Source organism: Sinocyclocheilus anshuiensis, unplaced genomic scaffold (assembly GCF_001515605.1).
Source record: "Sinocyclocheilus anshuiensis isolate Anshui unplaced genomic scaffold, SAMN03320099.WGS_v1.1 scaffold1237, whole genome shotgun sequence".
NCBI classification, from domain to species: Eukaryota; Metazoa; Chordata; class Actinopteri; order Cypriniformes; family Cyprinidae; genus Sinocyclocheilus; species Sinocyclocheilus anshuiensis.
Window position 1 is genome coordinate 1,255,053 of NW_015553581.1, and position 13,266 is coordinate 1,268,318.

Genomic DNA, 13,266 nt, shown 5'->3' on the forward strand with positions numbered 1-13,266 from the left:
TGTTCTCTAGACCCACATGGCCTGCATGCTCTCTACAGGGGTCTACACAGGGCCCTCAGGGGCCAATCCATCAGACAGAAGCACAACGGAACAAGTCTATCAGCAGGGCACTGGAGTCAGACCGGATACAGCTGTGGGCATGAGTGTGTGAGTCTGCACTGATTCAAAGCAAGCGAGAGTGCATTCATTACCTGAATTCTAACAAAGCATACACACTGCTTTCATCTACCATGGAGGGAGACAGGTGCACTCTGGGATTAAGTAAGGCCTCCTCACTCAGGTTACATTTTAATCGCTAGTGCTAATTAGAGTTGGGAACTGAGATCTTATTCTGAACGGTTCCTTTTATTTTTGGAACAGAATGATTAATGACATTTATGACAATATGATATTGTTGAATGTCTGTTTGAATCCACTAAGTAAACAAAATGAAACAAATCACGAAATGAAACAAAACAAAGCAAAATAAAATAAAATAAAATAAATAAAAAAATTGAATGAAACAAACAAAAAGGAAACAAAAAATAAAACAAAACAAAAATATAAAATAAAACTAAACTAAAAATAAAATAATAAAATAATGAAATAAGATAAAATGCTGAACCATACTTCTACTGCTACTGCTGGGGTACACCAAAGATGCAAGAGTGTAATCTCTCTATGTGTGTGGGGGATTTATGCATACGTGTACATGCGTATGGGCAGCATATGCTCTTTCTGCACACCTGGAGGGAGTGAAGATTGCTTACATCAGGAGAAAAAAAGCACAGCGCTCTCTTTTTTCCACACACTTGTAAACAACGTAAAACCACACAACCACAGGGCATGCTATTCATTTCTAGTATTACCACAGGGCAGAGAGGCAGAAAGAGAGAGTCTCTTCTGTCCTGTTGCTAATAACTTTTTCTCTCAAGTTCTAACCACAATCTCCATTTAAAGCTAATACATATATCTGTGCAGTCAATCTAACATCTGTACTGTTCACATTGCTGCTGCATGCTGCCAGCTATAGTGCTAACATAAAACTCTACACATTCAGAACCAATTACATTTAAAAATAAATCAGAAATGAAACTCCAACACCCTAAAATTCCATCTAAACCACTAAAAGAGGGAGAGAAAAAGACATGCTGGCTTTGAGAGCCTGTATGGTTTACATTAGCCGACTTGTTTCTGTTTAAACCCTGCTACTCCAGAAGTGACTTGTGTACGTGTCCAAATACAAATACAGGGGCAGGAAATTGGCAGAGATTTACAGTAATTATTGAGAGCTGGCCTATAGGGGTTTGGGCCCTGTGACAAATATGATACGATGTTAAATTGAGGCAAGCGATAGCAGAGGCACGGGTAATCCACAGAAAAAGGATTTGAAGGGAGAGAGGCAAACGCCGACGAGCTAGCAGCAGCCTAGCACACAGTAATAGATTTTCATTACATTGCAATCTCTTTTAAATAATCCTATTCATTTTTTATGAGGTCAATTTTTCCCAGCAGACGAGAGATAGAAGGCCAAATACGGCTCTCAGCGGGCTGTGATCCGACATGTGATGATAGATTGCACAAGCTTAAAAAAAAGCTAGCTTAAAAACTGCCTATGTAGATACAAAAACAATCAGACATAAAGACAAACACAAACTTCACATACTAGATGCACTCAGAGATTTGGATGCATCGAGTGAAAGGAAAGGATTTAGACATACAAAAGAAGAACAAAAGGAATTTGTGGCAAATCAATCAGAAAGGGGTGGAGGGATAATTATTTAATAATTGTCTGTTTCAAATGTGTGAAAGCTTATTGACTCAGCAGCAAATGTAACTTGAAGATGCTGTGTGTTGGCTGGCACCAGCGATTCTGGGTTTGAAACAATGTGCTATTGTGTGGAAAAATTAGCTTATCCTTTGTCTTGACTACAATGATGTGCAGGGAGTTATAGCCAATCGGCTTACAGAAACCAATGTCATGTACCACATAACTTGAGTTTTCACCCAAACTCAATTTATGAGTGAAATGTTTCTGTCTCTCAGAGACAAATAAGCTTAATTGGCATGAAAAATTGCATTGTTGCAGAAGCTACATTTACAATAAATACATAGTGAATAAGATGAATAAGATATGTCAAGACATATTTATTTATACAGTGCCTTTTACAGATGGTATCAAAGCAGCTTCACATTAATAAACAGGAAAGTAACTGTGCTGCTGTTCTAAAATTATATACTAAAAATATAAAACAAATTGAGCTCTACAGAAGGCAATAGTGTCATTATTCATCTCAGTTTAGTTCAGTGTTGTTTCAATTCAGTTCAATTACTATGCCAATGTTGCAAAGTTCATCAATTATGAAATAAATTCAATTCCGCAATAAGCAGCTCAACAGAAGGCAATAGTGTCATTATTCAGCCATTGCTATGAGGTTGCTAAGGTGTTTTTAGTGGTTGTTAGCATGCTACTTTCACAGTTTCTGGGTAGTTACTAACTGGCCCATCTCTAAATCTTTATGATATTCTGAGCTCTATATATGGCATTAGTCTTTGGGGTCAAAACGAGTGGTTGGACAAATTTTAATCAACCAGGTCACAACTGTAAGTCAAAGTAAATTTAAAAGGATAGCTCACACAAAAATGTAAATTCTGTCATCATTTACTCACCATTACAAATTTGCATGACTTTATTTGTTCTGTGAAACATAAAGGAAGACATTTTGAAATTACAGAATGTTAATTTTTGGATTTAAGTATCATTCATGTTCGTGGGACGATTTATGCAAAGTGTGATTCTAGTCCAATTAAATTTTAGTGGATGGAGTTACCGAGCTCAACAGCGGAAATAGAAGAAATGCCCTGCCTTATACCACTGATAGAGTATGAAGGTGAAAATAAACACTCTGTTGTATAACCAAAGTGTATAAAACAAGCAAAAGACCTGAATTATGATTGAGAACTGAAAATGACCTGTCCTGCTAATGACGCACACTCACAACAAATCAATTGTAGATTGTGTCCATCTCTTATAAACATTTCCCGTTTTTCTATTCGCCTCATTCCTAAAACACAATGTGGATAAAGGTGGTTTTCCCGCATTACAAATCTAATTCTGATTCCACACAGAGGGGTAAAACAATACAAAATAGGTCAATGAATAATGCTTCTCCAGAAAGACTCACGCTCATCGAACAAATGTAATCCTACTCTGTCGGTGAGAACAAAAGCTCAGGAGAATAACACACTTTGGCCTTGGATCTCCACACGAAGATGAAAGACAAGCATTTAGGACAGTTTCTGATCAAAAGAAACCAGGAATAAAGGACTCTGAGTGCAAGCATTCATCTTGAAGTGCAATTGTACGAGCGCGTGGGGATGAAGCATTTTCTCTGGAGAGGCTGGTATTAGGTTTACGTGAGAAACGCAATTATGCTAGTACCTATTTTACAAAGTTCACTAACTGCAACGATTGTTCAGACTGAGCTATTTCTTTGTGGTTTTTTTTTTTTGTCTTGAATGATCAAATATATTAGCATTTAAGTAACAGTGCTGGGAATCAGCAAATGATTCCATGATTAGATTCAGATTCAAAAGCTCTTCATCAAATTTTAAGTTGTTATAACTAACTGCAGCAACGTAATATTCTGAGAACAACGTAAAATTGTTCAGTCTAATATGACTGAAGACCACCGGAGGGTTAATTGCTTTATCATAAACATTTACATTCCAGTAATCATGAGAACCTTTTAAAAGTAGAACAAGTTTCATGAAGTTACTATATTTATGAGTGATTGTTCAGGATCAGTTTTAAGATTGTAAGTGGCTTACATGGGCGTCATTTTGTTTTAAAAAGTGGTGGGGACAGTTTAGGAGAGTTTACAAACATGCTGATGTCACAAAAAGAAGGCTTGGCTCATGAATATCAATTAGGTTTTGCACATAATTTAACAGGATCTTTTAAAAGCTTCTTCTGTATCATATACACCCCTGCTGCAAGCTAATTTTATAAAGTGGTGGGGAAAAAATCGGCCATGGCCAATGACCACTGTAATTGACACCTATGGTTCCAAATGAGAGTCGAGATGAGGTCAGAGAGATAATAGCTCTACATCCGTTATGTTCCTCCATTAAGTCACATAGAAACTAGCTAAAAAGGTTGTTTTGAATGAGAAAGTCCTTTGCCGTGTGTCTATTCTGTGAAAAGTCAAAACACACACTCTTACGACAATAAAAGCCAATCAATTGTTGGCATAGTCGACTGCCGCCACCGAAACATTACTTTGCGAGAACCAAATATGGAAAACTAATGAAGTGTAATTGAAATTCTGCTGCATCCAGTGTTTTAAGAGAGTGAAATATTTCTCATTCAGTGTGTTATGGAAAAAGCCGAGCTAATAGTGTCATCCTTAGCTAATGTGTGGAAATGTGCTGCACTGTTCAATTGTCATGGTGAGCGTAAAATTTTTAGAGCCGTCACACCCATCACGCCTGCACAGAAAATGACTTGCAAAAGCGGCCATCTCATTTCTGTTTTAGTGATCCCTCCATTCCTCAGAGGCAGTCATCCAGTGGACCCTCTTCCACGCTCACAACGTCTCTCTCTTCTCATCTGCACCTCAATAATCTCCTCTCTCACTCACATTACTCCTTTTCTTTCCTGTCTCCATCCTGAGGGAGGAAAGGTGGGATAAGTCTGTCATCGTTCTCCCCTGCGGCTCTCTGTGAAAAAATCTCCTTGCTAAGACACAGACTGATGGACTCCCTTAAACTGCTCTGTGGAGCGCTGCAGAGGCCCCGTCTGAATATTTGCTGCAGGTATGGGTATCGTAAAGCTAGTCTCTCATCTTTTTAGCCTTTATTGTAGGCAGAGCTGAGAGAAGAATAAAGGGTAGGACATGATCAGAGAATTATATAAGATGTCTGAATAGAAATTATGGTTACCCACAAGAGCACACTTTGAAACAAAAGCATGCAACTTGATGATGTACACATGAGCACATATTTGGTTAGGTCAGTGTTTCTCAACCCTGGTCCTGGGCGCCCCCGCAACACTGCTCATTTTGTATGTCTCCCTTATCTGACACACCCATTTCAGATCCTGGAGTTTCTTCTAATGAGCTAATGAGTTGAATCAGGTGTGTTTGATTAGGGAGACACACAAAATGTGCAGGGTTGGGGGGCGCCCAGGACCAGGGTTGAGAAACACTGGGTTAGGTCTTATTTCTAAATAAAAAAAAAATAAATAAAAAAAAAAAAATAAATATATATATATATATATATAATATAGTAAATACAGTTTACAGTGATGATATGAAACATTACATATAAAAAACTAAAAATAGAATACAATAAAAATACTTATTTCTTATTAAAATCAATTGTTCTGCATTACTGTAATGACGATTTTCATGAAAAAAATACTTGTCACTTTATGTATGTGTGCATACATATATGCATCTCTCTCTCTCTATACACAAATATATATTGAAATATAAATGTATATACAAATATATTCTTCTAATTCTATCTTTTTTATTTTCCAATTCATTTGTCATTGAGTGGTTTTATGAAATTCATCCAACTGCTCAGCTATTCAAACACAGTTATTGCATTTTCAATAGATTATGTAAATCGGTACGATTTACTTTATAACCCCATCAACAGTAACAAAACAACACTGGTGTACTTCCTGCACTCTTCATTTACAAAGTTACTGGCCTGCCAACCGGTCAGGAAAACAAATCGCCACTAAAGCAGTCATATCAGCGCATACACAGTAATCAAAACAAAGCCATTACAGCAGCTGTAAACCTAAATCTACCGTACAGGTTTATATCCGCACAGCTATTCATGCCTCTGAGGGGACCCAGAGAGAAGGCCGGTGGCATAATTCACTCAATTTTTTTTCTTTTAATGTGCCTACGCCCAGGTAAATGAGCGTACACCAAAAAATATAAATTAAAAAACTATTCAAACTTTCTATTATTCATGAACTAAAGGGGGCTTTCTTTATTGGTTATGTATTATTATGTATTATTATTATAAAGATGATCCAATTTCATAACCAGCACTTGGAACCAAATTACAGTGGGTTTTTATTCATGGCTGAACAGCAGCGGGGCTTGCTCAGGCTGTCCATTGTGCCGCCCACCATAGCTACAGTCGCCACGGTCACCAGAGAGCAGCCTCCGTCCGGCCTCATCATATTGAGCTCTTCAATACTTTCACTATTGTTTTTTTTTTTTTTTAAGCCATCATGTGACAGATTTGGTCTGTAGCTGTGGCTGATGTATCAGATACAGAGCGCCGCTGATTAGATTTTCAAGGTAATGTTGGAACACGAGAGATTAATTGCGTTTCAGTGAGGAGGAACATTGATTCATCCCCCAGCATGCACTTAGACCAGTCAGCCCACATTTCACATTGAAGTGACTGCTAGAACATGGATGGTTTCCACTCCTCTTAATATGACATATTCTGAATATATATTATATGAGATCCACTCACAGGTGCATCATGCAGTTAGATTTGTGTCAAAAATATAGAATGAAAGTAATATATACACCACTGTTCAAAAGTTTGGGGTCAGTAAGATTTTTATTATTATTATTACTTTTTTTTTTTTTTGGAAATAAGTCTCTTTTAAACATCAAATATAAATTAAAATCATTAATACTGTAAAATATTTTTTTTTCATGCAAAGCTGAATTTTCAGCAGCCATTACTCCAGTCTTCAGTGTCACACAATCCTTCAGAAATCATTCTCATGTGCTGATTCAGTGCTTAAAAACATGTGCTGATTCAGTGCTTAAAAACATTTTTAATATCATACATTTTGAGAATAGTTGAGCTCCTTAATAATTTTGTGGAAATTTTCAGAATCCTTTGATTAAAGGCATTTCAAAATAAAGGCAATCATTTAAAAGATAAATCTTCAGTAACATTATAAATGCATTTACTGTCACTTTTGATGCCAATTTAATCACAATTTAATGTGTCCTTGTTGAATAGAAGTATTAGTTTAAAAAAATAAAGATAAAAAAAAAATTAAATGTACTGACACCAAACATTTGAATGGTACCGTGTATATTAGCAAATCTCTTCACTTCGCTATGTTTGCTCACAGTTTTATTCTTCTTTTCCATTTCTATTGATGGGACAGCACAGAGAGAAGCCAGACAGGGAAATCACACAATAATGTGGACGTCTTACCTAGATCCATGCTCTTAGATGACTTCACATGATTCTGCTTGGTATGACCCTGCTGACCTTCGTCTGTCAAAGAATTGTCAGCTGAATGAAGACCTGAACGAAGACTGGATAAACACACACAGACACACACACACACACACACACACACACACACACACACATACACACACACACACACACACACACACTACAAATGATGGCAAAACTACAAATTATTAACTTAATACAAAACTAAAATAATAAGCTAAAACTGAAATAAAACTGAATAAAAACTATATAGATATATAAAAATGATTAAAAATAAAAACTAACAGTATCTCAATTATACTAAAACAACACTACAGACCAGCTGGGTATAATTTTTATTTATTTATTTATTTAGTTAGTTAGTTAGTTTCTTAAATCTTAATTTTACTTTTAGAAAACAGAGAACTGTTGATAAACATATGTCACAAATGAATCCTCAATCCACCATTTTTTTAAATAATGAAGATACTGTACAAACTGTACATGCCATACTTAAAAATTCCATCTATGTGAACCTAATTAATAATTAAAGTTGGAAACTAATAATAAGATAATAAGGATCAGCTAAAAAAAAGTATATACACACACACACACACACACACACACACACACACACATATGCATTTCCTCAGCATCTTTATTAAGTTCTCAGTAGGTCACTGAACTTGCTGTTTAAAACAACATATAGGGATTGCACGACTGCTTGTTTACTAGTCTGACAAAAAAGTAGCCAACTAGTCAATGTTAGTGGGTCAATGTTAGCTGATGCAAATGAAACACCATAAAATACTCATGTTCCACTTGCTCATTCATTGACACTTTATTATGTTCGGGATGGTTTAAAAGATTTCTTGCTTGTAAACCCTACAAAGCCATACAGCATATTTGGCATTTTCAATACAAAACTAATATCACATAATGTAGCTACACTGGGTTACAGTTTGTGAATATTGTCCTCCTGATTTTGACAAGTATTGACAGACAAGTCATGTGACCAACTGTTGTTAAAATGAACCAACTAGCCGGTGCAACCCCTACATGGTAAAAGAGACATGTTTGTCAATTTCGGTCCAAGGCAAATCCATGTTACCTCTGCCGGAGCTTCAGGCTGTCCTGTCTATGAGGATTAGCAGCGAAGCCTTCATCATCCCCCTCTTCCACGTGACCGTATCCCCCATTTGAAACTGTGAGAGAACGGGCAAACCAAGAGAGAGAAAAGGAATCATTAGAGCTCTGTGGTAATATTATGCGGGCTCATTTAAGAGGGGTCTGCTGGGGTCAGGCCAACGGTGGAGAGAGGTGACAGTCTGGCTCGAGCGCTGAGACAGACAGACAGAGATGAAGACCATTATCAGCTCCAACACACTGCAATCTCCACTCACCTTTAATGATCGGATTTACTTGATTTTTCCTCCTCTAAGCTTGGTTAAGGTTGTAAGAGAGTGTGTGTGTATGTGCGAGTCTGTCTGAAAGAGACCGTCTCTCTATAACTAAACATATGTATGTTATCACTACTATTGGCATAATTAGTCCTATTATTCATCTATATCCTTAATGAATAATGTTTATTGTAACTCAGTTCATTACTATTTATTAATTTGTTATTTCTCTGATACAACAGTGTAGAACAACAATGTAGACCACAAAAAATTACTTATATACTGTATATATATATATATATATATATATATATATAAAACCGTTCGATATATTTTAATATATAATTTATTTCTGTGATGTAAAGCTGAATTTTCAGCAGCCATTACTCCAGCTTTCAGTGTCACATGATCCTTCAGAAATCATTTTAATATTCTTTCTTTCTTTCTTTCTTTATATAGCACTATATAAATACAACTAAGTTGCCCAAAGTGCTTTACAAGGTACACATAGAAAATAACACATCAACATGAAGTAAATAGCGTAAAAAAAAAAAATAATAATAATAATACAGTTCTAAAGCAACACCCATTTTAAAATGCCATAGAGAATAAATGAATTTTTAATTTGGATCTAAAAATAGCCAGAGTCGGTGCCGTTCTGATAGCTAGTGGCAGCTTATTCCACAGATTTGGACCGCTCACCGCAAACGCACGATCACCCTTGAGCCTAGATCTAGTTCTGGGCACTGTTAAGAGTGCCAGATCACTGGATCTAAGTGATCTAGAGGGAACATATCTTACGAGAAGATCTGCAAGATAAGGTGGAGTGCGGTTATTAATAGACTTAAATACCATGACCAGGATTTTGAACTCAATTCTGTATTTGCTGCTCAAGAAACATTTCTTATTATCAATGTTGAAAACAATTGTGCTACTTAATATTTTTCTGGAAACAGTGATACATTTATTCATGATTCTTTAATGAACAAAAAAGTTCAAAATGATAGCATTTATTTGGAATAGCATTTATTGTAACACTTTTAAAAATGTAATGCATCCTTGCTGAATTAAATTAAATTAACACTTTAATTAATAAATGTTACACTTTAATTTTAATTAATTAATTCATAAAAAAATGCATACTGTTGCCTGGCTCTCGCTAGGAAACACAGAAGACTTAAACAACCTGCTGAAGAAACAAAGACACCATGAGCTGTTTCTGAGTGTGTTTATGTAACTCACGGGCAGTTCATGAGAATTTACCCAGAGTTCTCCTTGATGTTTTCAACTACTGTATCTGGAGCCCCACATGACAAAGACCTCATTAATGTCTGTTAGGCCAAATAGTGCAGAACCAAAACAAAGGCTGGAGGTCTTTGTCTGACAGCCAGCACTGTACAACTGAAAACAAATGCCTCAGATTCCCAGACACTTAGCAAACGCATTTTGCGAACAATCTATAGTATGAACAGACACTCAACATTTCCAGATATACTAAACCCTTGTAATCATTTCCTAAACCATTTCCTTTAGCAGAGTCAACTGCATATGACAGCTGCTGCAGTATTTGGTGGCTGAGGGAAAAAAAATGAATAAAATAAATGAATAAACTATATAAAATAATATAATAAAAATAAATTATAAATATAAAAATAAAAAATATTTTAAAATATTTTTTTTTGATATTAGATTGTTTTGCACATTTTATTTAATATAAGATTATCACAACAAAAAAACATAAGGTAGCTGATCCAATATACGTTGGCTGTAAATGTAAGATACATATACAGTAAATATGTCCTATAAAAATGTAAGATACATATCAATATAGATAAAATTAACCGCAAATTAATCACACATGAATTGTGTGTTGCTCAAAGACACACAACAGTTCTGTTGTGGCTTTGTTTGGAACTATTTTCGTTTGTAAAATGGATCAAAACAGACAATATTGACAATATTGTTTATAAAATTTAACACAATATTAGTTTTCTGTTTATTAAACTAACTGTATAAAATCTAAATCACATTCGCAATCGTGCAGATATCTGAGAAAAACAGCACTCTTGCTTGTGTGATACTGCTAAACTATATCATATGATAGACAAAAAAAAATACAGTGGCATTTTTCCCCGCATATCTTGAATTTTAGGTGCATACAACTGCATTCTAATAAGCTACATCACACGGTCATCATGTTCATCAGCAACCATATGCATACATAGTCACAGACACACTTGTTCGCTCTACAAAACTGGATGATGTCACATGAACTTAGCTTGACATAGCATAGCTTGATTTTGGTGAAGTTTAGAGAGAGAGAGAAAAGGGAAAAGTTCAATAAAATACAAAAACAACATTTTTAACTTCTTCCTGTGGGTTGCTGGAATATGGGTATCACGTTGTTCTCTGTCTTCTTGATGGAGTGTCTGTGTTTTGGCAGAGTGGAGCTGGATATCGGGCCTGACAATCACATAGATCAGTGCACCCCACCCAACAGAACTTCATCATTACTCATCAGACTGCACTGGGATGACTGCTTATTAGTATTATATATCTCATCTGTTTGTGTGCTGCACAACTGCCATAATACATCAAGCGCACAGACGCATGCATGCACACACACATGAACATACACACACTTGAGAGATGAACTGATGTTGGAGTGAATGAAAAAATGGATGCGTGTTGCATACAAACACACGTACACACATTCGTAGCCACACACACTCACAATTATTTATCTGCTAAAGTGTGGCGTAGTCGAAATGAAATAAGTTGTTCCTTCAGAAGATGATGGATCAATGGCTCTTCCAGCTAAAACAGGGTTATTAATCCTAAACGGTGTGTGCTACCAGACTTCTCGCCTGCAATAGCAAACCACCTCCTTATGTAAAACATTAACTGAAATAAAAGCCAAGTTTGTCTCCAAGAGGGCTGGGTAGGAACCTATTACCACAGACACTGGACAGATATAATATTTCACATCTGTGTACAATATTCATAATGACAGTGAGCGGAACAGGGGAGGTTTGGCTGCATGAGTATTGCTATGAGAACATAAGGCATTTCCTGTAATGAAAATATTGTATTACACACACACACACACACACACACACACACACACACACAAAATATATTAAAAGAATGGGAGAAATTGCAATGCTCAGTATGGCAGCTGTGGGATTTGAAGACCCATCTTTGAGTTAAAAGACCAACTGCTTTGGCAAAGTCATCAAATTACTCTACAACAGTGTTAATTTTGACAGCAAATTTTGATTTAGTTTTAGTCATAGTCTTTTGACGAAAATGCCATTTAGTTTTAGTCATATTTTAATCATCTGAATTGTTTTAGTTTTAGTCTAGTTTTAGTTGACTAAATATCATTAGATTTTAGAAATCTAATGGCTAAAATCTAATGGCTTTAGTTACAGTGTAATGCATTTATTAAGCATTTCTCTAAAATTTCCAAACTCATCAAATATTCCTGGATAAAACATCTATTAACCTGTTAATATGAATTATATTAAGGATTGAACATGCAATATAGACACAGATTTAACTGCTGTGACACATAACTTGTCTTATATCTTAAAATGAAATTAAACCACTTATAAAGAAACAAGAACATGGTCTACTTTTCAATGAAATACCAATGGTTATATAATATGAATTCTTTATAACAACATGCTTACAACATTCTTCATTCTTTCAAGCAGACATATTTATTTATATAAATTAAATTTAGATTAATCCTTATTAGGGCTACTTAATGTGATTCAGTCAAGAGCAGTGAGTGATTTTTTTTTCCTCTTTCTTTTGTTGTTTGATTAATATTAATGACACGGACAACAGCAACTAAATTAGGCCGCTTTCCCTTTAAAACCGATTAAAACCATGCATTATACTGATACACATCCGATATTCTCCCAACTGTTTACAATGACTTAAAGGGGTCATATGATGCGATTTCAAGTTTTCCTTTCTCTTTGGAGTGTTACAAGCTGATTGTGCATAGATAAGATCCCTGAAGTTGCAAAGACTAAAGTCTCAAAACCAAAGAGATATTCTTTATCAAAGTTAAGACTCTGCCACGCCCTCCTAAAACGGCTCGTTCTAACACGCCCCCACATATCTACCTCACTATGTGGAAATATTTGCATAATGCGGCCCAAATGTGCATGCAAAGAAAGAAGGCGTGGTTTCAGTAACCGCAGTTAGTGTTGAAGCAGCCATGTCAGGGAGACGTTGTGTGTTTCTAGGCGAAAGCAAAAACACTTTATTTGGCCTTCCAGAAGTAGATGCATTTAGGAATCTTTAAGATTACTTACAACAGAACAGCAATGCATTTTATGAACGACCGTTTCGTGAACCTAGGAGAGAAGGTAATTCTGACTTTGCTATGACAATCTGGCGCTTCTGAATCAGTATTTTGAAAGATGAAGCTCGCGATTATGGTAAGGGGCATTACATTTCCGACGAGTGCTTGCGGTGTTCGGCTAATTACAATGCACTGGGTCAGCTGGCCAATCAGAGCAGACGGCGCTTGTAGGAAGGAGGGACTTTGTAGAAAACGAAGCATTTGAGAGAGGCGGGGCATAGAGGACCTACAATAATGTACAGTATTTGAAAAATAATGTGTTTTTTGAACATTAAAGCATGTCAA

The 13,266-nt window shown here is 36.0% G+C and overlaps 1 protein-coding gene across 1 annotated transcript in view; it reads right to left on the bottom strand.

The window, feature by feature from the left end:
* LOC107668384 (partitioning defective 3 homolog B-like) overlaps positions 1 to 13,266 on the bottom strand; it is a 319,469-nt gene that overhangs the window by 123,807 nt on the left and 182,396 nt on the right. The window contains exons 17-18 of the mRNA XM_016460232.1: positions 8,312 to 8,405; positions 7,195 to 7,298 (exon numbers count right to left, since the gene is read on the bottom strand). Coding sequence (XP_016315718.1) covers positions 7,195 to 7,298; positions 8,312 to 8,405 — 198 coding nt within the window. The remainder of the gene's footprint in view (positions 1 to 7,194; positions 7,299 to 8,311; positions 8,406 to 13,266) is intronic.